We start from the raw sequence: 25,177 nt of genomic DNA on the forward strand, positions 1-25,177 counted from the left end.
CCTGAAAATCAGAGGTGGCCTAGGTGTGCCCTGCATGAAGGGGAGGTCCCAAGGGACGTGCAAATTTTGAAGTATTTAGAATTGGCCTTAGAGGGCGCCTGACCCTCGTTCTGGATAATAACGTGGCATCTCGCCCAGGTAGAGAAAGCCTAGGACCTTGAACTATGTCCTCCGAAGTGAGCTCTGTTTCCCTCTCCTGCCGTGTAGCCTTGACAAGTCGCTTTCTTCTGTGCCTTGATTTTCTTTTTTCTTTTTTTTGAGACAGAATCTTGCTCTGTCGCCTAGGCTGGAGTGCAGTGGCACAATCTCGGCTCACTGCAACCTCTGCCTCCAGGTTCAAGCGATTCTACTGCCTCAGCCTCCCAGGTAGCTGGGATTACAGGTGCATGCCACTTGCCCGGCTAATTTTTGTATTTTTAGTAGAGATGGGGTTTTTGCCATGTTGGCCAGGCTGGTCTCAAACTCCTGACCTCGGGTGATCCACCTGCCTTGGCATCCCAAAGTGCTGGGACTACAGGCGTGAGCCACCGCACCTGGCCCGTGCTTTGGTTTTCTGATGTGTAAAATGGGACCACTTCTCAGCGGTGTGGGGATGAAATGAAATGACACATGGAAAAGACTGTCAATGTGGAGACTGGGCCTTTCCTTAGATGGGGGCTGGGGGTGTCACAGAGGACCTGAACCGGGGCTCTTCTGGGGCAACAGGCTGAAACAACCTCCCCAGAATCCCACATTATAGTGGTTAAAAGCAGAGTCTGGACTCAGAAGGTGCTGGGTATGAATCACAGCTTTACTATTTATCAGCTGTTGTCCTCATCTGTAAAATGGGGCAATAGTCATGGTCTCATGTGCTTGTTATGGGCATTATATGCCTGGTACATGGCAAATACAAAATAAATGATTTGTTATTGTTTTTATTTGACAGGGCCCCAGACCCCATCCTCCCAACTCCACCCACTTTGGTCTCCCTGGAGACCCGAGGGCGGCTTTAGGGCCTCTGGCACTGAAGATGGAATAGCTTTCCCTTGTGGGTCTGACCTCCTGGGTCCCCTGGCTGATTCCTTGTTTGGTCTTGGACATGTCAGCTCTCTCTGGGCCTCAATTTCCCCCTTCTGCTGAATGACAGCCTGGACTCCATATTCCTTATTTAGGACTCCAGCGCTCCTAAAGGCAGACTCTTAGGGCTTGGAAGGTAGAAGCATGCTACAAGAAGGCAATGTCTGTTCAAAGGTGTGTGGGCTGGGGGAGGCGTGCTGTGTGATTGATCCTGCTCCACCTGAGATGGTCCCGGCACTCCAACACAGGGTCAAGGTGCTGCCAGTCACTCAGTCCCTGCTCTGAGGTGGCTCAGACCAGGTGTCCCGAAAGCACCCTAGGGACGGCGGCCCAGCTTAAGCACTGACGCGAGAAAGGGATGGAGTCGAGGGAGGGGACGTGGTCTCAGGAACAAAGAGGAGGGCAGAGAGGGGCTGTCCTGAAGGCTCTGAGACTCCTACGACCCCAGGAAACTTACCTCGGCTCGGGGCGCCCTCCCCGACTTGGCGCAGAGCCTGCGTCCCCCTGCCGATGCCCACCCGACTCGCTAAAGCCACCGAGGAAGACGACCCCAAAACTCCGATTTCCTACCTCCGTGGCCCGCGAGGGGCGGGGCCTTCCCCTCGGGGCGTGGCCGTCAAATTGAATTTTCCCAATGGGGCACGAGAGTGGGCGGCACCCAACCGAGGATTGGCTGGCGCGTCGGGGCGGGGCGGGGTCAGCCGGGCTGCTGGCGCGGCTGGACTGGCAGCTCTCCGCAGCATTCAGGGGACGGTTGCTGAGCGGGCCTGGGACACCGGGTCGCGGCTCCTCCGGCCTGCGCGTGTCTAATCCATCTGTCGAGTCCCGAAAGAGCTAAGCCGAGCCTGCGCCGGACGGGTGGGCTGGACTGAGAGGTGGGTGTGCGGACCTGGGGGGGGATCCTGGTGCTGCCCCAACGTGTCCGGGGGTGGAACCCGGATGTCTAGACAGGAGTTCTGGAACGTGCAGACCTAGGAGCCCCCACCCATACGAGAGCTCTAAGCCATGGGATAAAGTTCTGAGACTGTTGGGGGAAGACGCCCGCGGATTCCTAAGAGACTCCACGCCCCACAGGGTCGCTAGTCTGTGGCGGCAGAAACCCTGGGGAAGCTGCCACAGAACCTTGAGGCCCCTCACAATGTCCGGCGACCCCAGACTGTGTGACAGAGAGCCATGGGATTGGAGAAGGGCAGCGGCAGGGATCTTCTTATGGTCCCGTGGGTATCCTAGATTAGGCATTAGGGACACCTGCCCCTTAGAAGAAAAAACATGGGGGGAGTCAGAATGTCCGCAGAACCTAAGGCTGGTGAGCACTGGATAGTCTTGAAGAGGTTTAATCCAGACAGAGTAACTAGGTAAGAGGCAAGGATCCTAAAAGGCAGAGATTGGGAGGTTGACACCTCTGAGCCTACCAGGATGGGAGGAGGAGCAAGCGGTGACTTGAACAGGCTGGGACCCACACACCCCAACTGTGTGGAGCGGTAAACCTCACCGCCCCCCCACCCATGCACCGTATGGGGTGACTTCCCAAGTGACTGTTCTGAAGAGAGGGAAGGGATGATTGAAAGATGAATCAACAGGAGGTAGGGAGCAGTCCTGGGGCCATACATTAGTCAGTCACCATACATTAACTAAGCATCCACAGTGTGCCAGACCAGGGCCCCTCAAATTCCAGACAGACATTAGTTGGGGCTACAGGAGGAAGGAGAGATCTGCGCTGGGAGGCTGGGCCAGGATTTAGGGGTACATTTTGATGGGCAGCACTGGGGCAAGATGGGGCTCTTGCCTCTGTCACTGAGAGTGTTCCAGGCCCTTGAGGGCACTTTGGAAGGGAGCTTCGGAAGCCAGAGATGACGAAGATTTTGATTACATCCTTCTCTGCCCTCTAAGTCTTTGGCTTCCTCCTTGCTCGGTGACAAATCCTTGGCCCTCTCCAATCCTCTCAGTTTGCCTGAAATCCAGAGGTTGGGCAGGTCACCTTCTGAAAGCCCTTCCAGGTGGGGAATTGAATTCTGTATGAATTGGCAGGAGGTGCTGGGTGCCTGGACACCTGGCTTCAGGAGGTCTGAACAGCAGAGCTGGCTCCAAAAATCGGAAGACACAGTGTACCTTCCTATACCTGGGGGAATGACAGTGGTGGTGGCAGCAAGAACTATGGGTTCAGCCCACAGCCAGAAGCTGAGCCTGCAGAGTGGGTGGGGGCTGGGTAGGCCCTGGGGATGGGTGGGTGGGGCAGGAAACTGGAGACTGGAGTGCACCCCCTGGTGGTGAGCACAGCTTGGGTGGGTCTTACCGGGCCCTGGTTTCTCAATCCAGGTCCCTGCCCTCCCTGTTTGAGGTTTAGACAGGATGAGAATCCATCCCAGGCCACACAGCAGACTGGCGGCCAAGCTGGCAGGGCTGGAACCAGAGACCCCCTACCCTGAGTTTGGTGAGTTTTCCAGCAAACCACCCTAGGGCAGAGGGCAACTTCCAGCCAGGAGCCACATTACAGGATGGGGCAGTAATGGACGCTCCTAGGTTAGAAAGGGAAAGTAAGGCACAGAGCCTAAGTGCCTGTGGTTTCTAGAAGCCCCAGCATGCCTGATTCATGTCTGTCCCCTGCAGAATTCTCTGAGCTGATGACAGGTGCCACAGGCACTGGGGATCTCACCAGAAAGGAACCGACAGAGCTAGGGGCCAGCGAGATGGCAGACGAGGCCTTAGCTGGGCTGGATGAGGGAGCCCTTCGGAAGCTGGTAAGTGGCCCCATCACCCACTGTGGGGACAGGAAAGCCAAGCCAGAGAGGCAGGGTCAATCCAGGGTACCTCTCAGCTGACAGGAAGAAGTGATGGGGGAAAGGTCAGGAGGAGGGGGACATGGGAACAGGGGTAGGCCAGTTCCATGTGGCTGATGAAGAGGCCCTTGTGGCATGTGCCTGTCCATGCCTGGTGCTGAAGCCTAGTCCCTCCCAACCCTCCACAGCTACCACCTGTTTAAACAGTAACTGCTGTGGACTCGCCCATATGCGGCCACAGGTGTGGGGAGGCTGGATATGCCTCTCCAGAGCAATAGCTGGGGCAGTGCCCACCCCTGGAAACTGGCCCAGTGATAATGGTAGCAGCAATGATTAATAATGCCAAGGCCTGGCAGGGGGCAGGCTGGGTACTGGGTATACCATGTCACAGAATAATCACAGTAGCTCTGAAAGCCTGGGCACTGCAACTCAAGAGAGTTGAAATCACCTGCTCAAGGACACCCATCTAAGAAGGAGCTGTGCCAAAATCCCAACCCCATAGTGGGCCACAGGGGTCCAGAGTCCTGGGAAAGTCAAGGCTGGACAAGGCCATAAGAGAGAGACAGGCTTTGTGGGCCCTTGTGGATTCTGTGGCTTCTCATCTCATTTTTCTACTCTTGAGTCTCAGTTCCTCTACCTGTAAAATGGAGGTGGGGAGGGAGATGTGTGTGCACACAAGCTCTAGGTCCTAGAGTTGGCATGGGGACAGAATGAGGCATGGACCAGATCTCAGGTGGAGGAAAGATGAGCCTACTCCATCCCCTTTCTTGTTCCTCTTCCTGAGAGCCCTGTCTACCCCCATGCACAGAGAGGCTGTAGGGCAACCCAGTGGGGCAGGGCTCCTTCCCCAACCCCCAAGGCCAGGCAGCCTGACCTGGAGGAGGGGCCAGAGGAGCTCCATCTCCCCAGTCCCTGACCCTTGTCCATGGGGGTAAAGATTTACCTTACCTAGAAGACAAGTGACCCACCCCACTCTCATACCCTCCCCTGCAGGCAGAGGCTGGAACCAACCAGCGTAGCCCAGCCACTGGGCAGTGCCCAGCTGCTGCCATGACCTCCCCAAGGCACTCTGCCTGTATGTTCTCGAATCAGTGCATTAGACTCTCTGGGTGTCTGCCTCTCCACTATCACCGCAGGATGTGTGCAGCCTGGAGGGGATGGGGTTGGGTTTCCAAAGGTGCCCACCAGTCAGTTTGACCTCCCCTCAGGAAGTCCAAGTCCCAGTGGGGGTCGTAGAGGCAGCGCAGTCCAAAAAGAGGGAATGCCAGGCCAGGATCCCGCGCATCCTCATCTCAAGGTGTCCACAGGCAGGCTCAGGGTTCTTCAGCCGCCACCTCCCTCTCATGCGAGGCTCAGGCGGCGCTGGAAAAGAGTTTCCGAGAAGAAGCTGGAGCAGTGGTTGAATCTCCGGGAAAGGACAGATGAGAACCTGCCCCGGTCTCAGGATCGGTGCCGCTCGAAGCCTTTCCGACCCCGGGAGCGGCTCCTCCAGCACCCGGCGCCCGCCATTACTGCGCCCCGCGCGCCGGCCCGGCCCCCGCTGGCCTCGTGGCAAGAACGGGGGCGTCCCGAGCCAGGCTCCTCCCCGCGGGGCCGGGCCTTATAAGGAAAAGCTGGGCTCGCTCCGTCCGCCCTGCGTCCCAGCGTCTGGCTGAGTTGGGGACGCGGGCAGTCGCTTCCGGCCCCGGCTCCCGCATATTCTTGAGGATTGGGCGGGGGATGGGCGGAATGGGGGCGCCCGGGGACTTGCACGCCGCGTGCCCCTCCAGCACCAGCCGGGACGCCCTCCGCCTCGGTCCCGAGTTCGAGTTCGACCTCCGCCACTCAGCTGGGTGTCCTGGGGACCTTGGTTTCTTCCTTTTAGATCGGGACACTGAAGCAGGCGGTAGCGGGTGTCTTCCTACCTGGCTCCCCCTTCGGCGCCTAGCGCGAGGCCGGGTGGGCGAGGCGAGGGCGGCGCCCTGCGAGGGAGGGCGGTCGCAGAGTCTGCGGGCCTTCAGCGCCCCCTGGCGAGGCTTCGCTCCACCGCCGGCGGGACCCCCATGGGCAACTGGGGGAGCTGGGACTGAGGGTCTGGAGAGTCCCCTCTGTTGTGCTGTTGGGGAGACTGAGGCCCAGTGAGACCTCAGGCCCTGCCAGGCGTTCCCAGCAGCGAGGGCAGAGAGTACACGGAGAGCCGGCCCCCCAGGGGGAGGAAGCACCCTCTTTCCTCCCGGGAGAATTTCACTGGGCAGTTTCGGAAACCGCCCCATCCCCTTCCCCTTCCCCCTCAGTAGACAATGGCGCTTTGTACTTCCTTCCCTCCCTCCCACAGCTCCCTCCATACACAGCGGTGGGGCCTGGGAGGGTGGAACTCGGGACACACAGAGGAGACACTGTGGTCCAACCTTTGCCTCCAGGCCCAAAGGGAAGGGTCGTGCAAGAGGGTGACCAGTGGAATGAGGTTGTCAGTCTCCAGCCTTGCCCACCCACTTTGGGGGATCAGAGGGAGGCTCCCATTTTCCAGATGGGGACACTGAAGCTCCCAGGGTTGTGTTGTAGAGGTGGCCAAGTTCCTACATCAGGCTTTTGTCAGAGACAAGGACCCCATCTCAGAGCCCAGAGCACTGAGAATGGGGACCTAGGAGACAAAAGGCTAGCCCTTGCCCCTCTGGGCCTCTTTACCCTCTGTACAGAAGGGGCTGGAACCTCTGTCCCCTCCGGCCCCCAGCCTCCAAATGTACCACAGAAGGCTCTAGGCCTGAGACACAGCCAGGACCGGGGGCTGGGGAGTGAGCCTCATTCCCCCCACTTCTGCTATAAGATCTCTTTAGGCCTCAGAGCATCTCTAGTCCAGGCTAGAGAGGTCTCCAACACAGTGCCAGGATCCCTGAGGTCCCCACCATGACAAACAGACCCCAATAGCAGAGCTATCTTCAGTCTAGGGCAGGCCCTGGAGTCAGAGAGACCTGGGTTCAAATCCTGGCTCAGGTCATTTGACCATGAGCAAATCACATCTCCTCCCTGGACCTCAATCTCCTCATCTGTCAAATGGGAATAACACAGTATGTAGGGTTTTTGTGGGCTTAGGACAAGTAGGGAGCTCAGCACAGGGTTTGACTCACAGGCTCTCCATAAATGTTACTGATGCCTCGGGGTATCCTGCCCTTCCCATTTGCCCCCTCGTCTCTCTCCCTCCTCCTGATTGGCTAGAACCAAGTATGGGGGTGATGCTTATTGCAACTGCAGCTATGTACAGGACAGCCCAAGTCACTGTTCCCAACCCCACCCACTGGCAAATGAAAAAACCAAGACACAGAGAGTTTAAGGGATATGCTCTTGATCACCCAGCCAGGATTGGACTGGGGCTGGAACCAACTAGGGGCTCTGGCCTGAGTTTCAGGGGGCCTTCTCATAATTCCTCAGGAATGTGGAGCCTGGAGGGCTCTTCCCCCAAGACTCTCCCTGCTCTCTTCAGACTAGGACAAGCTGGCTCATGGCTGAGTTGGGCCAGCCCACACTCCCTGCTGAAAACTATCTCCATCCCATCCCCAACCTTGTCACCCGGCCTTCCCACTAAGCAGAAAGGAATGACAGGGGGCGCTAAAAAGGGAGATGATAGAGGATTCTTTGGCCCTACCCCTGAATGATTTGGGGGGTGGGGACAAAGGAAATCACGCCACGTTTACTGGCTCCCATCTGGTTATCAGACCCACACTGGAGGCTTATCTCTGCCACTATCTTCCAGGGGAACCCTGGGCCAGTTCTCTCTGCCTTGAGCCACGGAGAATCTGTATGTAGCAGGTGGCTCTACATGGTGGAGATGTGGGGCAGGCAACAGGATTGGCTGACTCACTCCAGAGAAGGTGTTCTTTCCTGAACCTGGTTAGACCAGTCACCCCCAATTTCCCAGGAACCGAGAGATTGAGAACCGGTAGAAGCACCTGTCACCCAGGGATGCCCTCTATAAGGCCCTGGGGTGACCCCTAGTGCCAGCCACCTTATATGTCTGGGGGATTGGTCCTCCCACTCTGCGCCCTGGCTCCTTCGATGGTGGCTAGGGCCAGGCCAGTGCAGTGGGGACAATAGCCCTTAGCCAGGCAGGACTCCTGAGCACCTGCCCTCAGTGTCCCCATCTGTGGATGAAGCAGTCAACCCCTATCTGGGCTGTGGTGTTTGGTGACTAGACCATGGGAGCCTCCCTTGCTCAGAGGGTGGACTTCAGCTGTCACCTTTCCCTCTAGGGATCCTGTTAGTGGCTCACAGGGTGGCCTCTCTCCTCCTCCTGCAATAGCTCCCTGGCTTTTGGGGATCTGGGCTCTGAGGGGCAGGAATCGAGTCGTAGAAAGCAGTGCCTGGCTTGGCACCTGGCACAAGTGGGCAGTTTCTGGCTGTCCACTCAGTTGTGTGCTCTGTGAACCACAATGCAAAGTGGGCTCCCCAAGATCCCTGAAACAGTGGGCTGGGTCTACCCCCAGGACCCTGCGTGGGCAGGCAGGCATGTGAAGAGCTTGGGACATGGGGAATGGACACAGGCCACACATTATGCCCCAGGCAGAGCCGTGGGCAGCTGGTGCCAGCCCTCCGCCTCTGGCAGTGAAAATGACCTGCCCCTCGCCCCCACTGCAGCTGGAGGTCACAGCGGATCTGGCAGAGCGGCGGCGCATCCGCTCAGCCATCCGGGAACTGCAGCGGCAGGAGCTGGAGCGCGAGGAGGAGGCCCTGGCATCCAAGCGTTTCCGTGCCGAGCGGCAGGACAACAAGGAGAACTGGCTGCAGTGAGTAGTGGGGGGTGGAACATGCGGGTGAGAGGGTGAGTGTGCACCCCGGCTCAGCTCATGTGTGCAGGCAGGCGTGAGCACAAGTGCATGTGCCAATGGCAGTACGTCTGCACACGCTTCTGGAAAACCGAACGTTTGTGGGCATGGAGCATGTACTGATTGTGGCGTCGTGGCTGTGCTGGTGTAGACAGCATGTTTGAGTGTGTGGTATTAGTGCCCACGTCCATGGGCATATGTGTATCTGTGCAGAGGGTGTGCACAGCCACATGCCCTTCTGCCAAGGTTCTGGGTACTCTGTTCTGGCTCTTACCCTTAGCCCACATCCTCCACAACCTGGCCATGGCAGTGGTGGTTACAGTCATGATGTCTCTGCAGCTCTCAGCAGCGGGAAGCTGAGCAGCAGGCTGCCCTGGCACGGCTGGCAGGGCAGCTGGAGTCCATGAACGATGTGGAGGAATTGACTGCACTGGTGAGGCCCAGGCTGGGGCAGAGGATGGGGGCAGGGCAGGTGAAGACCTGGATTCCACAGCCCAACACCCGCAGCCTGCCTCTCACCCACAGTTGCGAAGCGCTGGTGAGTATGAGGAGCGCAAGCTGATCCGAGCTGCCATCCGCCGCGTACGGGCTCAGGAGATTGAGGGTATGTGGCCTGTCCCAGCCCCACCCCTGCCCTGCTGTCTGTTGTCCACGGCACCTCCCCGCCACTCACCTGCCACTTGCTCCTTCCCTTCCAGCTGCCACCTTGGCTGGGAGGTTGTGCAGCGGGCGTCCCAACAGTGGCTCAAGAGAGGACAGCAAGGGGCGAGCGGCACACAGGCTGGAACAGTGTGAGGTAAGGAGGGTGGGAGGGTGGCCCAGTGTCCTGTGCCCACGGATGCCAGTAGCACGGAGTGCCTGTGTGTCTTTGCTAGGCTGGTGTTTGACTGTAAGGGGCCCACCCCTGCCGTCCAGCCTCTATTTAGCAGCCAGAGGGATCTCCCAGAAATGCAAATCTGGCCCTGGCACCTCCCCTGCTTCAACCCGTCCCAGGGCTGCCCCTCACCTTCCACACAGCCCACATCTTTACCTTGGCTTATGGGGCCTGCATGTCAGACCCCAGCTGGCTCACAGTTCACTCTTTCTTCTCCAGAGTGTGGGTGACAGGTCAGGCCATGCAGGTTCCCTAAGTGGCCAGCAGAGGCCGCTGGGTCCACGGTCCTGGCAGGACCCCACTCCCACTCCAGATGAACCAGGCTGAGGCCAGGAGTCAGGAACCTCCACTCCAGGGATCTATTAAGGCTCCTGTCCCCAATAGGTCTCCTGCCATACCCACCCACTGACATCAGGACCTGGTGCTCTCTGAACCCCTTTGGCTAGGTAGTGCCAAGAGATTGGGAAGTGGGGATCAGAGACTGCCCTTAGCATGCCAGTGCCAGCGCTTACTCAGGTGTGCCTACAGGAAGCCATGCCCCACCACTCTGCTTTGCATGCCCTGCCCTGGGCACTTGCCAGCCTGGCCCTCAGTGGTGGGGGTGAGACTCGAGACCTAGGGAGCCTTGGTTGCATCCTATGGGTCCCTTACAGGTGCCAGAGCGAGAGGAACAGGAACAGCAGGCAGAGGTCTCAAAGCCAACCCCCACCCCTGAAGGCACCAGCCAGGATGTGACCACAGTGACACTCCTGCTGCGAGCCCCACCTGGGAGCACATCCAGCTCACCTGCCTCACCCAGCAGTTCACCCACACCTGCCTCTCCTGAGCCTCCATTGGAGCCTGCCGAGGCCCAGTGCCTTACAGCTGAGGTTCCAGGCAGCCCAGAGCCACTCCCCAGCCCACCTAAGACCACCAGCCCTGAGCCTCAGGAGTCTCCAACGCTTCCCAGCACTGAGGGCCAGGTGGTCAACAAGGTGAGTCTGGACGAGGGGCAGGGATGCCAGGCAAGTGAGCGAGTCTGGGAGTCAGGCCTTGCTCAGGCCGTGTTCTTCTCCCTTGCAGCTTCTGTCTGGCCCCAAAGAGACCCCTGCTGCCCAGAGCCCCACCAGAGGCCCCCCTGACACCAAGAGAGCAGGTGAGGGTCCCAGCAGGGGTAGTCACAGGCATCTGCTTTCCCCTCCCCCACCTCCCTTTCCCTGCCTAGAGAATGGACTCTTGTGCCTGGCAGCTCCAGCTTCCTCAGGTCCGCGCAGTCCCTGATACTGCACCCCACCCCTGAAGTGTCCCCGCCCCCAGCTAGGCCAGCCTCCCCCTCCACCCCCATGGCTAGAGGCCTCCCCTGCAGCCTTGAAAGGCAATGGGCCTCAGGCACATTCTTCTCCCCAATAAGGGAGTCCACCCATCTCCCAGCTGGAGCTGTGGGCAGCACTGGCCAGGGGGGCTGTCCCCCCTCCCCATCTGCAGGAAGGATCTGGGCACCCTTCCTCCGGCCTAAGCCTTGCCCGGCCCCCAGGAGTGTCCAAGTCATCCTAGGGTCAGTGTGGGAGGAGAAGGAGGTGCCTGTAGGAGAGATGCAGCCGAGTGGGGATGCCTGCCGGAGTGTGGGAGATCCAAGAGGGGATGGAGAGGTGGGGTGGGGGTTGAGTATAGGAAAGGGTGGGAGGCTAGGGAAGTGTAGAGGAGAGGATTATGAGAGGTGGACACCCACTATCCCCTGTCTTTTCTCTTTCCCCACATGGCCATCACCCCCTCCCCAACCTGCCAGACGTCGCTGGACCCCGACCCTGCCAACGCTCCCTGTCGGTGCTCAGCCCCCGCCAGCCAGCCCAGAACCGAGGTACTACCTGTTCTCACCCTGCCTAGGATCTGGGCAGACCCTGTCCCTCCCAGTCGCTGACAGCCCTCCTGTTCCTTCTAGAGTCCACCCGCCTTGCCAGCGGACCTTCCTCGTTCCAGCGGGCTGGCTCTGTGCGGGACCGTGTCCACAAGTTCACATCTGATTCTCCTATGGCTGCTAGGCTCCAGGATGGCACATCCCGGGCTGCCCTAAGTCCCCTGACCCCCGCAAGGCTCCTGGGCCCCTCCCTCACCAGCACCACCCCTGCCTCCTCCTCCAGCGGCTCCTCCTCTCGGGGCCCCAGTGATACCTCCTCCCGGTTCAGCAAGGAGCAACGAAGAGTAGCCCAGCCCCTGGCCCAGCTTCGAAGCTGCCCCCAGGAGGAGGGCCCCAGGGGGCGGGGCTTGGCTGCTAGGCCCCTTGAAAACAGAGCAGGGGGGCCTGTGGCACGTTCAGAGGAGCCTGGTGCCCCGCTGCCCGTGGCTGTTGGCACCACCGAGCCAGGGGGCAGTATGAAGACCACATTCACCATCGAGATCAAGGACGGCCGTGGCCAGGCCTCCACAGGCCGGGTGCTGCTGCCCACAGGCAACCAGAGGGCAGGTAGGCGCCCCCCACTGCCTCCCCAATGGGGATGAGTGCCTGCAACCGCACTTCTGCATTCAGGACAGGTGCTGCGGCCAGGGCTCAGGGTGTCTCCAAAGGGTGTGCTGGGAGCGAGGGCACTATCAACCTTGTCTGGCACTGCCCTCACTCCACCTGATCCTCCTGACAGCCACCTTTCTCCCCACTCAGAACTGACACTGGGGCTGCGGGCGCCCCCAACCCTACTCAGCACCAGTAGTGGGGGCAAGAGCACCATCACCCGTGTCAACAGCCCTGGGACCCTGGCTCGGCTGGGCAGTGTCACTCACGTCACCAGCTTCAGCCATGCCCCCCCCAGTAGCCGAGGAGGCTGCAGCATCAAGGTGAGCCCCTCCTCACCCCACCAGCTTCACCATCCGTCAGCCTCACATATACTGCTTCAGGGTATAGGGCTAGCACGGTTCCTCTGCTCCTCTCCTACTGCACACACAGAGAAACCGAGGCCCAGAGAGGGAAGGTGGCTGCTGACAGACCACAGCCAGTCGGTGGCAGAGCTAAGGCCAGACCCTAGCATATCAGCCCCTAAGTGTGTTGGAAGCTTACTCTGTACTGGCGTTAAGCTTCCTAGATGCTGATCTCTGATCCTTAGTCCAAAATTGGTTGGTTCATTCCTGGCGAACAGATGGGGAAACTGAGGCTCAGAGAGGGTGGTAAGGGCTTCCTCCCCTCTTCCTGTGGCAGCCCCAGTGCCCCTGCGCCCACCCACACTGGACATCAGCCCCGAGGTATAGAGCAGCTCATCTGCTCATCCAAGATCAGCCTGGCCCATTAAGAGATTGGAGATTAGTGATTAGCATCTGCGTCAGCCTCCCTGTGGGGGTTGGGCAGAAGCTCTGATGGGGGACAGACAGGCAGGGGGGCGCCAATCAGGTGAGGCAGCAGCCTAGCAGATGCCTTGGGAACTGAATACACAGCACCCTTCCATTATTCATTCCCAAGCCCAGGATCCACTAGCCAGGAGCTCAGCCAGGAAAGGGATCCCCAAGCGGGCCACCCAGCTGCCCAGGTAATGCCCTCTGTGCTAAACCAGGGACTGAACAGAACTTTGGCTGAGGTGAGATGGCTAGAGCCAGCTTTGGGCCTTCTCAGGGGAGACAGGGAGAGAGTGAGGGAAATAAAGCACCCTTCCTTTCCAAAAAAGCAGGATCCAGCTGCCCTCTGACAAGGGATCATGTGGGGTGGGGTGGGGGGACCAGCTGAGGCCCTTGAGGTGGATGGGAGGTGCTACAGTGAGACCTGGGTCTGACACCGCCAACTTGCCTCAGTTTACCCATCTGGAACCAAAGGGTGACGTGCCTATAATGTGCTTGCTCAAAGTCTGTGGTTGGACATGAGCACCATGGGCAGGCCAGAGAGCATTTATGTCAGACCAAGACACTTTTTGTAGCAGATCACTCAAAGTCCTGCCTCCCTGTGCCTCCATTTCCCCCATCTGTTCCAGCTGTCTAAAACAGCTGGAGTTAGGGTAAAGGGTAAAGGAGTATAGGCTCTGGAGTCCAGCAGACTGATTCTCACAGCTAATGTACATAGTGGCTCAGACAGGTCCAGTCCCTGTTCCCTGCCTCAGTTTCCCCACCTGTGAGGCATGGGGCCCTGATCTCAGTGATCTTCAGAACCCATGCATTCTTACTATGCTGCAGGCCTATGATTTCTGTAGGGCTAGAGCCAGGCCTGGCGATCCGCCTGCTTGGGCAGGCCCCCCCCTCCCCCACTGCCCCTTCCACGGAGGAGCCCAGAATAGGTTTCTATTTGGGCTGCAGCTCCAGCTGGCTGGTGGCGGGCTGGGAGGCAGGGGCGGGGCAGGCCCGCTGCCCTTGCCTTTGCCCTCAGACCAGCTGCAAAGACTCAGACACTGTCAGCCACAGGCAGCAGCCCCTGCCACTGCCCCACCATTACCCCCCATAGAGTCCCCACCAGCACCATGCCGGGGGTACCAGGGCCTGGGCCTGAGCTGGCCGCAGCCCTTGAGGAGCAGTTGGGCCGGGCACTGGAGGAGCTGCGGGCAGTGGCTGAAGCAGGCCGGGTGGCAGTGACCCAGGCAGCTGAGGTAGCTGTAGCCACCGTGGAGCCGGTGGCCCGGGCAGCTGAAGAGCTGCGGGCAGAGAGAGCAGCACTGAGCCGGCGGCTGGATGCCCTGAGCAGGCAGGTGGAGGTGCTGAGCCTACGGCTGGGGGTCCCACTTGTGTCCGGCCTTGAGCCTGAGCTGGAGCCCAGCGAGCTGCTCCTGGCTGCCGCCGACCCCGAGGCCCTCTTCCAGGCTGCCGAGGATGCTGGGACCCCTGTGGCCCACCCACCTGCCTTCAGCACCCGCCGCCGCTCCTCCACCGGCACCACCCGCAGCACTAGTCTCGTAAGTCCTTCTGGGTTGGTGGGAGGGGGTGGTTTTGAGCCAGGCTCTGCCTCCTCTATGACTTTAGGTATGTCACCACCTTCTCTGAGCCTCAGTTTACCTATCTTGACGGGACTGGGGCACTACTGCTCTAAGACTAGGGCAAGAGGGTGCCAGGCTCCAGCCCTGAGGTATGCATGGCAGCTGCCTTGGCAGCCCCTGGCATGACCCAGGCCCCAGCCCCCAGCTCCCCACTGCCCTGCACCCTAGCCAGACCAAGCCTCCCTGAAACAGCTGCCACCTCGGCTCTCCTTACCCTTATAGCAGACAGAGAGGCCCTGCCAGGAGAGGAAGGGCCATAATAGTTGGCTTGGGGCCTTGTCTTCAAGGGGCTAGGGAGATGCCCTGGAAGGGCTGCAGGGCTAGAGACTCCTTAGAGGATGGTTTCCAGCAGGGGCGAGGCAGGGGGAGGTGGTACAGAGGAGAGCTTCATAGAGGTCTTGGCTCAGGGCAGCCCCAGTCAGACACCTGGTCAGGAGCCTACAGGCCCCAGGCCAGCCCTCTTGGCAAGGTGGCAGGCAGATGGGGGGCAACATGTGCTGCCTGGGCACTGGCCCAGGAGGACCTAGGCCTCGGGAACTGGCAGCACAGAGCAGAGCCTGCCTGGGAGGGGGCTGGGAACAAAGCAGCAAAATGAACTGAGGTTCAGGAGTTAGGCTGCCTTCAGCTCAGATCCCAGGCTGCGTCACACTTAGAGAGAGGCTGTGGGCAAGTCAGTTAGCCGCCTTGAGCCTCAGTTTTCCCTTCTGTTTTGTTTTGTTTTTTTCCTGGTCTTGTTTTGTTTGTGACAGGGTCTTACTCTGTTGCCCAGGCTGGAGTGCAGCTGCGTGATCATAGCTCTCTGCAGCCTCTAACTCCTGGGCTCAAGTAATCCTCCTACCTCAGCTTTCTGAGTAGGTGGGACTACAGGTGCACACTACCATGCCTAGCTAATTTTTTATTTTTGTTTTTTTAGAGATGAGGTCTCGCTATGTTACCCAGCTTGGTCTCAAACTGCTGGCAACAAGTGATCCCTCCCCCCTCGGCCTCCCAAACTGTTGAGATTACAGGCATGAGCCACTGCGCCCGGCCTTCCCTTCTATTAAATAGGGACAGTAAAATCCCTAGTGCTTATACAACACTTACTATGGACTAGAAATCATCATTATTATCACTATCCATTGTATTAATACAATTCTGGGTACGTGGGAAGCCCTACAACAAGACTGTCAGTGCCTCTTCCCTGACTGATGCTGACATGGCCATCTTTGGGCAGGCAGGCTGGCAGGCTGGTGGTTATTTCCAAGGCGTGCCAGCAACCCTAGGATCTACTCCCCTATCCACTGGAGACATGATGAGTTTCACCCACACCCCTGCTTAAAGTCCATGCCCTCTCCCCACCCTGCAGATGGAACCAGAGCCAGCAGAGCCTCTCACTGCAGCAGTGGAAGCGGCCAATGGGGCTGAGCAGACCCGAGTGAGCAAAGCACCAGAGGGGCGGAACCCTCTGAGCGCTGAGGAGCTGATGACTATTGAGGACGAAGGAGTCTTGGACAAGATGGTATGGCCAGATCCAGTGGGCTGGGGGTTGGCAGAGGCCAGCAGGCACCAGGTAGGCAATGACGGGCTCTATATGCAGCTGGATCAGAGCACGGACTTTGAAGAGCGGAAGCTCATCCGGGCCGCACTTCGTGAGCTCCGACAAAGGAAGAGAGGTAGAGAGCCAGTTGCCCTACCCTAGATCCAGCTGCCCCATTCCCCAGCTGCTCCCCTCATACTCTGGGGTCCATTTGTGGACACCCCAGCTTAATAACTGCCCTACCCAGCTTCTCCTTCTCTAGACCCAGCAGTTCCCTTGGCTATTCCCCGCTGGATCCAGCTGCTCCTTCCCTAGCTCCTTCTCTCCCGCTGGTGACCCCAGTTATTCTCCCCAACCAGCTTCTCTTCTCCTTCCTAGACCCAGATACTCCCTCCCGCAGCTACCCTCTCCTTGGATCCAGTTGCCTCTCAAAGTACTGTCAACGACTCCTTCCCTGAATCCAGATACTGCTTCTCCCTGCTGCTCCTCTCTCCCTGAAGTCCACTGATGGCCATCCTAGCCTCTGCCCCATCCAGCTTCCCTTTTCCTGGACACAGCTACTTCCTCCCCCAGATAGTTCTTCCCTGGACACATCTATTCATTCCCTTAGATTCTGGGTTCAATTGCTTCTCCTCTCAAACACTCTCAATTACTCCTTCTCTGAATCTAGCTGCTTCTGCCAGGGCCCACTGATGGCCACCCCAGTCTCTATCTCTACCCACCTACTTCTATTTTAAGCCCAGTTAACCCCCTTCACTAGCTTCTCTCCCAGCTCCTCTTCCCCTGGATCAGATTGCTTCTCAGCTCCCATCAATTGCTCCCTTCCTGGATCTAAATATTCCTGCCTCCAGCTGCTCCTCTCCTCCAACCAAAGACCCACTGATGGCCCACCCAGCTACTTCCTCACTCAGCTTCTCCTTCCTTGGACTCAGCTACCCCCTCACTAGATCTAGATACCCCTCCTGACTTAGCTACTCATTCCTATAGAAACTCCCTTCTTGGATCCATACCCCTTTGAGTTTAGCTATTCCATATTCTCTAGTTTCTGCCTGAGTCCCTCAACCCCTTTCCACACTCCATTTCCTGTCAAGTTATGGCTGTCCCCTCAACCCAGCTGCTCCTAGAGAGGCCCTTGTTACCTGTGTCATTCATGTTTCTAACAAGCTACCCTCCACACCATCTTGTGTGCCCCATGCACCTGTGCATCTGTGCTGTGTGGGCGTTGGTGGCCCTTTTGCGCATGCATGGGGCATCCCCTGCCCAGACCAGCGGGACAAGGAGCGGGAACGGCGGCTGCAGGAGGCACGGGGCCGGCCAGGGGAGGGGCGCGGCAACACAGCCACTGAGACCACCACGAGGCACAGCCAGCGGGCAGCTGATGGCTCTGCTGTCAGCACGGTTACCAAGACTGAGCGGCTCGTCCACTCCAGTAAGGGGCCAAATGGGGCCCAGGGCTCAGGGTGGGAACACATCCTCCCCCGGCCCCCAATGCCTTTCACATCCTTCTCATCCTCTGCCCCTGCAGATGATGGCACACGGACGGCCCGCACCACCACAGTGGAGTCGAGTTTCGTGAGGCGCTCGGAGAGTAAGGCCACCTGGCGTCGCCCTGTGCCTGCCTGCCTGTCCGCCCACCTCCTCCGGCTCTTCCTTGAGCTCTCTCTCCGTGTCTTCAACTGTGCCGTCACTTTCTCTTCTCTGCCCGCGGCTATCACCGCCCCTCCATACAGCCTCCCATCCCATCTCCTGATGTCCAGCCCAGGCCCTCACCTGGTGCCCCTTCCCCTTTTTTGCAGATGGCAGTGGCAGCACCATGATGCAAACCAAGACCTTCTCCTCTTCCTCCTCATCCAAGAAGATGGGCAGGTGAGCACCAGCACCCAATCCCTGACCATAGAGGAGTCAGGGCCACAGGGGACCTAACTGCAAACCCATTTTACAGAGGGGTGGGCTGGGCACAGTGGCTCTTGCCTGTAATCCCAGCACTTTGGGAGGCTGAGGCGGGCAGATCACTTGAGGTCAGGAGTTCGAGACCAGCCTGGCCAACATGGTAAAACCTCATCTCTACTAAAAATACAAAAATTAGCCGGGCATGGTGGCAGGCACCTGTAATCCCAACTACTGGGGTGGCCGAGGCACAAGAATCACTTGAACCTTGGAGGCGGAGGTTGCAGTGAGCCGAGATCGCTCCACTGCACTCCAGTCTGGGCAACAGAGCGAGACTCAGTCTCAAAAATAAATAGATAAATAAATAAATAAATAAATAAATAAAACAGAGGGGCAGACTGGGATGCTGGGAGGTACTAGGTCTATAGCCAGGGAGGGGCAAAGTGGGAGTTAAGGATCCTGCTCTCTTTGGGATCTCATTTTATTATCAATCACACCACAGGAGAGGTGGATGCTCAGGGAGGCCAGTGGGTTGCTTAGGGGCTCACATCTCTGAGTGGCCGCAATAGCATTGAGCCCTTACAGAGGCCTACGTACCACACTGAGCTGCCTGGTGGCACTGCCACTTCCCAGTATCTGCAAACTATGTCCCAGGTCACACAGCACCTTTATACCTTAGCCCCATGAGAAAGGAGGGTACCCTCATGTAACAGAGGCTGTTGGGGCTGGCAGAAATCAGGAACAGGATCAGAATCCAGGATGAGAACCAAAGGGGTCCAGGGACTCTGAGTCAGAGAGACCTTGTTCAAGTTCTAGTTCCACCCATCACGTCCTCTGAAATCTTAGGCAAGTTACTGCCAGAGGTCTCAGTTTCCTCACCTTTAGTGGAATTGGTAAGGCCCCTCCCTGCTCTTGTGAAGTTTAAAATAGCACACAGGAAAGGATCAACAGAGATGAATTATTATTATTACTATTATTATGCTAGTCATCATTTTTATTATCGGATAGTGCCCAGAAGCTGAACTCCCCTGTAACTTGAGGGTACAATGAGCCTTCTCAGAGAACTCCTCGTGGGTAGGGGAGGGGGAGGCAGAAACCTGTTGAAAACCTTGCTGTCATTTGAGCCTCAGTGTACTCCTCTAAAATGCGTGTGATGAGGACGCCTCCTTCCCTGGCAGGCGTTTGTGGCAGTGGAGATACTACTGTGCTACAAGACCCCCTCTCCTCCTCGCGAGTGGTGGCCCAGGCTGGGGAGCAGCCCTCCTCTCCCTGCCTAACATTCGCCTCCCCAACCCCTAGCATCTTCGACCGCGAGGACCAGGCCAGCCCACGGGCCGGCAGCCTGGCGGCGCTCGAGAAACGCCAGGCCGAGAAGAAGAAAGAACTGATGAAGGCGCAGAGTCTGCCCAAGACCTCAGCCTCCCAGGCGCGCAAGGCCATGATTGAGAAGCTGGAGAAGGAGGGCGCGGCCGGGTGAGCTGCAGAAGTGGGCTGGGCAGTGGGGGGCGGGGCTTGATAGTTGACCCGGCAGAGGCTGGAAGACCGCGCGGCTAGATCTATGGTGCGAAGGCCCGAAGGTCATGGAAGGCGGGACCTGGAATCTACTGGGTGGGCCCACCGAGGCATGCCCCTTATAGTCGTGTGACCTGGTCCTGACACCGCCCTACAGCAGCCCTGGAGGACCCCGCGCAGCCGTGCAGCGAGCCACCAGCTTCGGCGTCCCCAACGCCAACAGCATCAAGCAGATGCTGCTGGACTGGTGCCGAGCCAAGACTCGCGGCTACGAGGTGAGCCCCGGGAGGCCAGGGGGCCTGAAGGCCTCCCCAGACCCCCGCTCAGCACCTCCCTCTTAGCAGAGATCCTATTCCCCAGTACACTTCCCGCCACTGTGTGGCCTCACAGCGAACATGGAAAGGCTCTTGGGGTGAGGAAACTGAGGCTTAAAGAGGACACAAGGCAAGCCCTAGATTCCAGAATCAGTGATGAAGTAACAGGGCCTCTTGGGTGGTGGGCAGGGTTCAAGGCCGGATCCCACTCTTGGAGTACCCTCCTTGTTGCTCTGTAGGAGGCCCTGAGTCAATTTCTCTAAATGAGGGAAGGAGTGATGAGGCATGACCATAGCCTTAGCTGGGTGGCGCTGGGCCTCTCAGTAGCTCTGTCCCTCGAAATCGCAAATATGGGAGTTGACAGGCTGACTTGGAGGAGGCTTATGTTCCAACTATTCACTCATTGTGCAAGCTACAGGACCTCTCTGTGCCCAGTGCCCTAGGTCTGGAATACCAGAATGCTGAGGGGTAGACAGCAGGGGGGAGTTGCCCCCAGGGTCCTGACCAGTCCTCCTATGGCTTATAGCACGTCGACATCCAGAACTTCTCCTCCAGCTGGAGTGATGGGATGGCCTTCTGTGCCCTGGTGCACAACTTCTTCCCTGAGGCCTTCGACTATGGGCAGCTTAGCCCTCAGAACCGACGCCAGAACTTCGAGGTGGCCTTCTCATCTGCGGAGTAAGTGTGGGCCCTGGCCCTGCTAATATTGCTGCACATCTGGGGCTGGACATCGGGACCAGGCCCAGTTGCCCTGAGAACCCCTGGAGCGGGCCAGCCACATTGTCAGTCAGCGGCTGAGACCCCCTTCCCCAGAGAGTCCCCATCCTTCTCCATCCCCGCCCACCTGCTGCTGAGCGTGCCAGGTGCCCGCCGGAACGAAGGAGCCGCAGGCCGGCCTACCAGCCTGGGCCAAGGCCCACCAGGTGGCCCTGTCCATATCCCCTCCATCCTCCCTCTGCCCCCTTCTCCCTCTCTCTCCCTTTCTCTGTCCTGCTCTCCTCCCACTATCACCAGAGCTTCCTGCTCCCACGGGATCCCGGCTGGAGATTCCAAAAGGAGGCTCCTGGCCTGGGCACCGTGCCCGCCCAGCCTATATAGTGCTGCCAGAGGCTTATATAGGACCTCAGCAAGCCCTCCACTTTGGAATCGTTGCCCCGTCTGCTCACCTCACCCTCAGCACCCTTCTCCATCTGTCTTCCCTTCTTTCCCCTTCTCTTTCTGGTTTCCCTCAAATTTCTTCCTCTTCCTCCTTCTCCTCTTCCTCCTCCCCCCACCTCCTCTCACGCCTCCCTCACCCCCTCTCCCTGGGGCACAGCCCTCCTCTCCAACCTTGGTGCCAACGCCATCGCCCCCACCCCGCGTTCCCGCTTGCCCCTAGAGTTCTCTGCACCTGTGACTGGTTTGGCCCCCACCCGTCTGCATTGCACACCATTAGTGATGGGTAGTGAGCGGCACGTCCACAGTGGGAAGGCGGCATGCGGGGGGCTGGCAGACTGCAGCACTGGAATCGTAATTGAACTCATGTCTCTGTGTGTGTGTGTATGTGTGTGTGTCTCTGTTTCCTCCCCTCTCTCTTCTCTGCCTCTTCCCTCTCTTCCCCACCCGGGGCCCTGGCCTCCTGCCCCCGTCCCCCACCCCTTCCCGGCCCCCTACCCTCCCCAGGACCCATGCGGACTGCCCGCAGCTCCTGGATACAGAGGACATGGTGCGGCTTCGAGAGCCTGACTGGAAGTGCGTGTACACGTACATCCAGGAGTTCTACCGCTGTCTGGTCCAGAAGGGGCTGGTAAAAACCAAAAAGTCCTAACCCCTGCTCGGGGCCCCACGGTGAGAAACGCCGCCTCTCCCACCTGCCCCGTTTCACCAGAATCTGCTCAGCAAGGCCAGAGAGGGTCCAGGGAGGCGGGTGGGGGAAGTAAGGGGGGCATTTAGTCAAGCCATAGCCCTGTCTTCTGGCAGTTCAGTGCCCAGCAGGCAAGACCATTCTAAATGAGCAGTGATGACCCAGGTGAGCAGCACTGTGATGGGGGAAGCCCAGGGGAGGTGCCTGACCCAGGCTGCAGGTCTGGGCCCCCCATCTGAAAAAAGTGCAAACTAAGCTGGGATCTGAACAAGTTCAGGCTAAAGGAGGGAGAGGGAGTTCTAGGCAGAGGGATCAGCCTAGGCTTAGCAGGGCAAGAGAGCTGGAGAGGGCAGCACATCAGGAAGGGAAGAAACTTGAGTCTGGATATGAGGGAGGAGGAGGGGGCCACAGTTAGAAGTTTGACCTTCAGGCCAAGCATGGTGGCTTATGCCTGTAATCCCAGCACTTTGGGAGGCCGAGGTGGGCAGATCACGAGGTCAGGAGTTCGAGACCAGCCTGACCAACATGTTGAAACCCCATCTCTACTAAAAATACAAAAATTAGCCGGGCGTGTGGCACACGCCTGTAATCCTAGCTACTCAGGAGGCTAAGGCAGGAGAATCACTTGAACCCAGGAGGCGGAAGTTGCAATGAGCCGAAATCATGCCACTGCACTCCAGCCTGGGTGACAGAGCAAGACTCCATCTCAAAAAAAAAAAAAGTTTGACCTTCCTCCTGAGGACAACAGGAGTTATAAAGGGTTTCCAAACAGAGAAGGGATGGATGTAGCATTCTAGGACCTTCCTTGGATGAGAGATGGGATGGACTAGATGGCTGGAATAGCTTAAGAGCTAGAGAGACAGGCTTCCCAATAGATCTGGTTTGGAGAGGGAGAGGGAAGGTCAAGAAGTCTGTCAGGCTCCTCTGTGGGCACTGGGGAGTTGGTGGTGCCATACTCCAAAGTGGGGAGCTCAGGAGCAGGACCAGTTCAACAGGAAGATGTTTCTAGCTGGGGACTCTGGATCCTAAGCCAGCTGTGGCATTTCCTCTCTGGTCACCTCACCTCAGTACCAAAGTAGAGAATTCAGATCCTGAACTAACTTCCCCATTACAGACAGGGAGCTCAGAGAGAGAGGTAGGCTAAGACTGTCCTGGGGGTGGGAGGGAGAGGGAAGATGGTTAGGTCAGAGCTGGGGCCAGAAACTGAGACTCCAGACTCCCCAATTAGTGGCTGTTTTCCTTGCCCCATCACTGCGTTCCCGCCCATTTTGTAGAGAGGATTAAAAATAGAGGCCCAGAAGGAGCAAGGGGATTGGCGGAAGGAATGTGAGTCAGTGACAGGTAGGGGCACACTCAGATGCCCCTCAGGGCCTGGAGCCATTGTGGGGGGCAGTCCACATGTGCACACACACACTCAGAGAAGGAGCGCAGATGAGTGGAGGATGGGCTTGGTGCTATCTCCAGATCATATATGGACTTAGGAGATGCTGCCCAGCAAGCCAGCTTGGAGGGAGAGGGGCCCAGCCCAGCCGTGATCCAGTTGGAAAGTGTGACTCAGCCGTGCTGTTGCTCAAGTTGCCTGGTGTTTGGCCTGTCACTGGGGCAGCCTGAGCCCTGAGCCCCAGTGTAAACAATGGCTTTATAAGGTCTCCAGGGTAGGGAGTGGGGCGGGAGGGAGCACCAGGTTGGAGAGGGAGGTCGGGATCCCCAGGACGATAGCCACAGCTGGAAGAAGCTTCAGAGAGAGGCTGCCTCTGCATCATGGTACAGCTTGGGAAACAAGCCCAGTCTGGGATAGGGATGATCCCAGGGGCACGTGGCACATCAGCAGCAGACCCAGAACCCTCTCACTCATCCTAAATTCTTGTAAGGTCTCAAATGAGATAGGGAATAACTGTCCTGTTCTAAAGGGGGGGAAACTGAGTCATAGAAAACTGCCTTATCTAGCACCCACAACTGGTTAGGGATAGAGTCTGGACTAAAACAGAGGTTTTCGGTGTTCTGCCTCCCAGGTTTCTTCTCTGAAGGAGTCCAGGTGAGCTGGGGGTAGGCCCAGCCCTACCACAGTTCTGAGTTTGTCCGTAAGGGCACAAGATGGGAGGTGGTCTTGGGTTCTCAGGTGTCTTGAGAATAAGGAGCAATTGTTGCCATTATGCCTTCCCCGCCGTAGGAAACTCATTCAGCAACGTTGAATGCTTGCTATGTGCCAGGTATGGCAGATAGGAGACAGCAAACAGGGATCAAGGTAGAAAAGGTCTTGCTCTGGGGGTTGAGGGACAGGGGAAAAGGAGCCAGAGAGCAGACTCCAGCTTCAGAGCTCTGGGAGCTGTCAGTTGCTTAATAGGCACAACCCACTCACTCCAGAGTGGGGAAAAGGCTTTGCCAACACCCAGAACTGGGGGCCTGGGTCCCATGCGGCCTAGCCTGCACTTACTAAGCTGTGGGCCTTGAAACAAATGGCTCCTCTGCTCTGTGACTCAGTTTCCTTATCTGTAAAGGGCAGCTAGCATTCTGAAGGATGGCCAGAAGGGTGGTCCCACCCCTGAGCATGGCGTAGATGGTCCATTGGTATTGGCTGGGATCCTTATCTGCCTCCCCTGCTCTACCCAAGGCAGGTGATAAGGGTTAGAGAACCCCTCTGCTGCCCACACGTTCCCTGGCCTCCATCTCCAGCAGCAGGGTTATCCCAACCCCCTATCAAAGAATAGGGGTCCCTGGGCCTCTCATCAGGAAGTAGCAGATCAGGCAGCTAGCAGACAATCATCGGTGGACCACAGGGTCACTGGAGTGAGACCTGTCCGTAGATAAAGATTGGCCAGTGATGAAGCCCACCTGGGTGCAAAGGCCGAGCTAAGACGCTTCTACCAACTGGAGTGTGCCAGTGAGGGTGAGCAGAAGGCGGTCTCCAGGGAGAACATGGGCAGGATTTGGAGCCAGCACCTCCCCAGGGTTGGAGGAAACAGATCCAGGACCTGCCTGACTGGGATGGGGCTCTCTTCTGCCATCTCCACCTCCACCTGCCTAGCTCTGCTCCCCCGCCCCAAGGGATGCCTCCAGGCTTGGATGGATGAAGCCAGGGGCTTCCTGCCTTCCTGGAAGGCTTTTCCCTGTCTGGAGTTTATGAAAGACCAGCAGGCAATGCAGCAATAAAAAAGATCTTGGGGTAGAGGGGCGCCACGAGAGGCGGGGCCGGCGCTGACATCCAACCCCGTGCCCCCTCCCTGCAGGATGCTGGTGGACTGTGTGCCCCTGGTGGAGGTAGAGGACATGATGATCATGGGCAAGAAGCCTGACCCCAAGTGTGTCTTCACCTATGTGCAGTCGCTCTACAACCACCTGCGACGCCACGAACTGCGCCTGCGCGGCAAGAATGTCTAGCCTCCCCGCCGGCATGGCCAGCCAGTGGCAAGTTGCCGCCCCCACTCTCCGGGCACCGTCCCCTCCCTGTGCGCCCGCCCACCGCTGCCCTGTCTGTCGCGACACCCTTCCCCCCACATACACACGCAGCGTTTTGATAAATTATTGGTTTTCAACGATCCTGACTCCTCCCTGCGTCTCCTGGGGGTGGGGAGGGGGTTTGAACCGAAGGCAGCTCGGCAAGGTCTCCAATTCCAGCAGCCAGGTACTTGGGGATTCGAGGTCCCGCTGGGGTCCTCAGAGGTTCTTCTTCCGACCTCCCACCCCACCCG

General features: G+C 58.3%; 1 protein-coding gene across 4 annotated transcripts; it reads left to right on the forward strand.

Moving 5' to 3' along the window:
- Positions 1-1,820: 1,820 nt before the first annotated feature.
- On the forward strand, positions 1,821-25,024 carry SMTN (smoothelin). 4 transcript variants are annotated; one of them, XM_032139965.2, is made up of 22 exons: positions 1,821-1,931; positions 3,664-3,794; positions 8,442-8,590; positions 8,969-9,062; positions 9,155-9,233; positions 9,328-9,425; positions 10,157-10,477; positions 10,566-10,638; positions 11,269-11,340; positions 11,422-11,943; positions 12,136-12,308; positions 14,243-14,335; positions 15,762-15,914; positions 15,993-16,068; positions 17,197-17,361; positions 17,458-17,520; positions 17,729-17,798; positions 19,119-19,292; positions 19,489-19,606; positions 20,172-20,323; positions 21,308-21,472; positions 24,716-25,014. In XM_032139965.2, the coding sequence occupies exons 2-21, from the start codon at positions 3,678-3,680 to the stop codon at positions 21,450-21,452; spliced, it is 2,907 nt and encodes a 968-aa protein (XP_031995856.1). In that variant the 5' UTR covers positions 1,821-1,931; positions 3,664-3,677; the 3' UTR covers positions 21,453-21,472; positions 24,716-25,014. The 4 variants fall into 4 exon arrangements, with proteins under 4 accessions (XP_031995856.1, XP_031995854.1, XP_031995855.1 ...); XM_032139963.2 differs by lacking the exon at positions 1,821-1,931 and adding an exon at positions 3,383-3,487 and having other exon boundaries at positions 24,716-25,024; XM_032139964.2 differs by lacking the exons at positions 1,821-1,931; positions 14,243-14,335 and adding an exon at positions 3,383-3,487 and having other exon boundaries at positions 24,716-25,024.
- The last annotated feature ends 153 nt before the right edge of the window (positions 25,025-25,177 follow it).

Source organism: Hylobates moloch, unplaced genomic scaffold, assembly GCF_009828535.3.
Source record: "Hylobates moloch isolate HMO894 unplaced genomic scaffold, HMol_V3 SCAFFOLD_19, whole genome shotgun sequence".
NCBI classification, from domain to species: Eukaryota; Metazoa; Chordata; class Mammalia; order Primates; family Hylobatidae; genus Hylobates; species Hylobates moloch.

Bases quoted from the DNA above. Each gene is read 5' to 3' on its own strand.
- SMTN (XM_032139963.2), top strand. From the start codon at position 3,406: ATGAGAATCCATCCCAGGCCACACAGCAGACTGGCGGCCAAGCTGGCA. The intron at 16,069-17,196 runs GTAGAGAGCCAG...TCCCCTGCCCAG, and splicing joins GCTCCGACAAAGGAAGAGAG to ACCAGCGGGACAAGGAGCGG. The intron at 17,799-19,118 runs GTGAGCACCAGC...CCCAACCCCTAG, and splicing joins TCATCCAAGAAGATGGGCAG to CATCTTCGACCGCGAGGACC.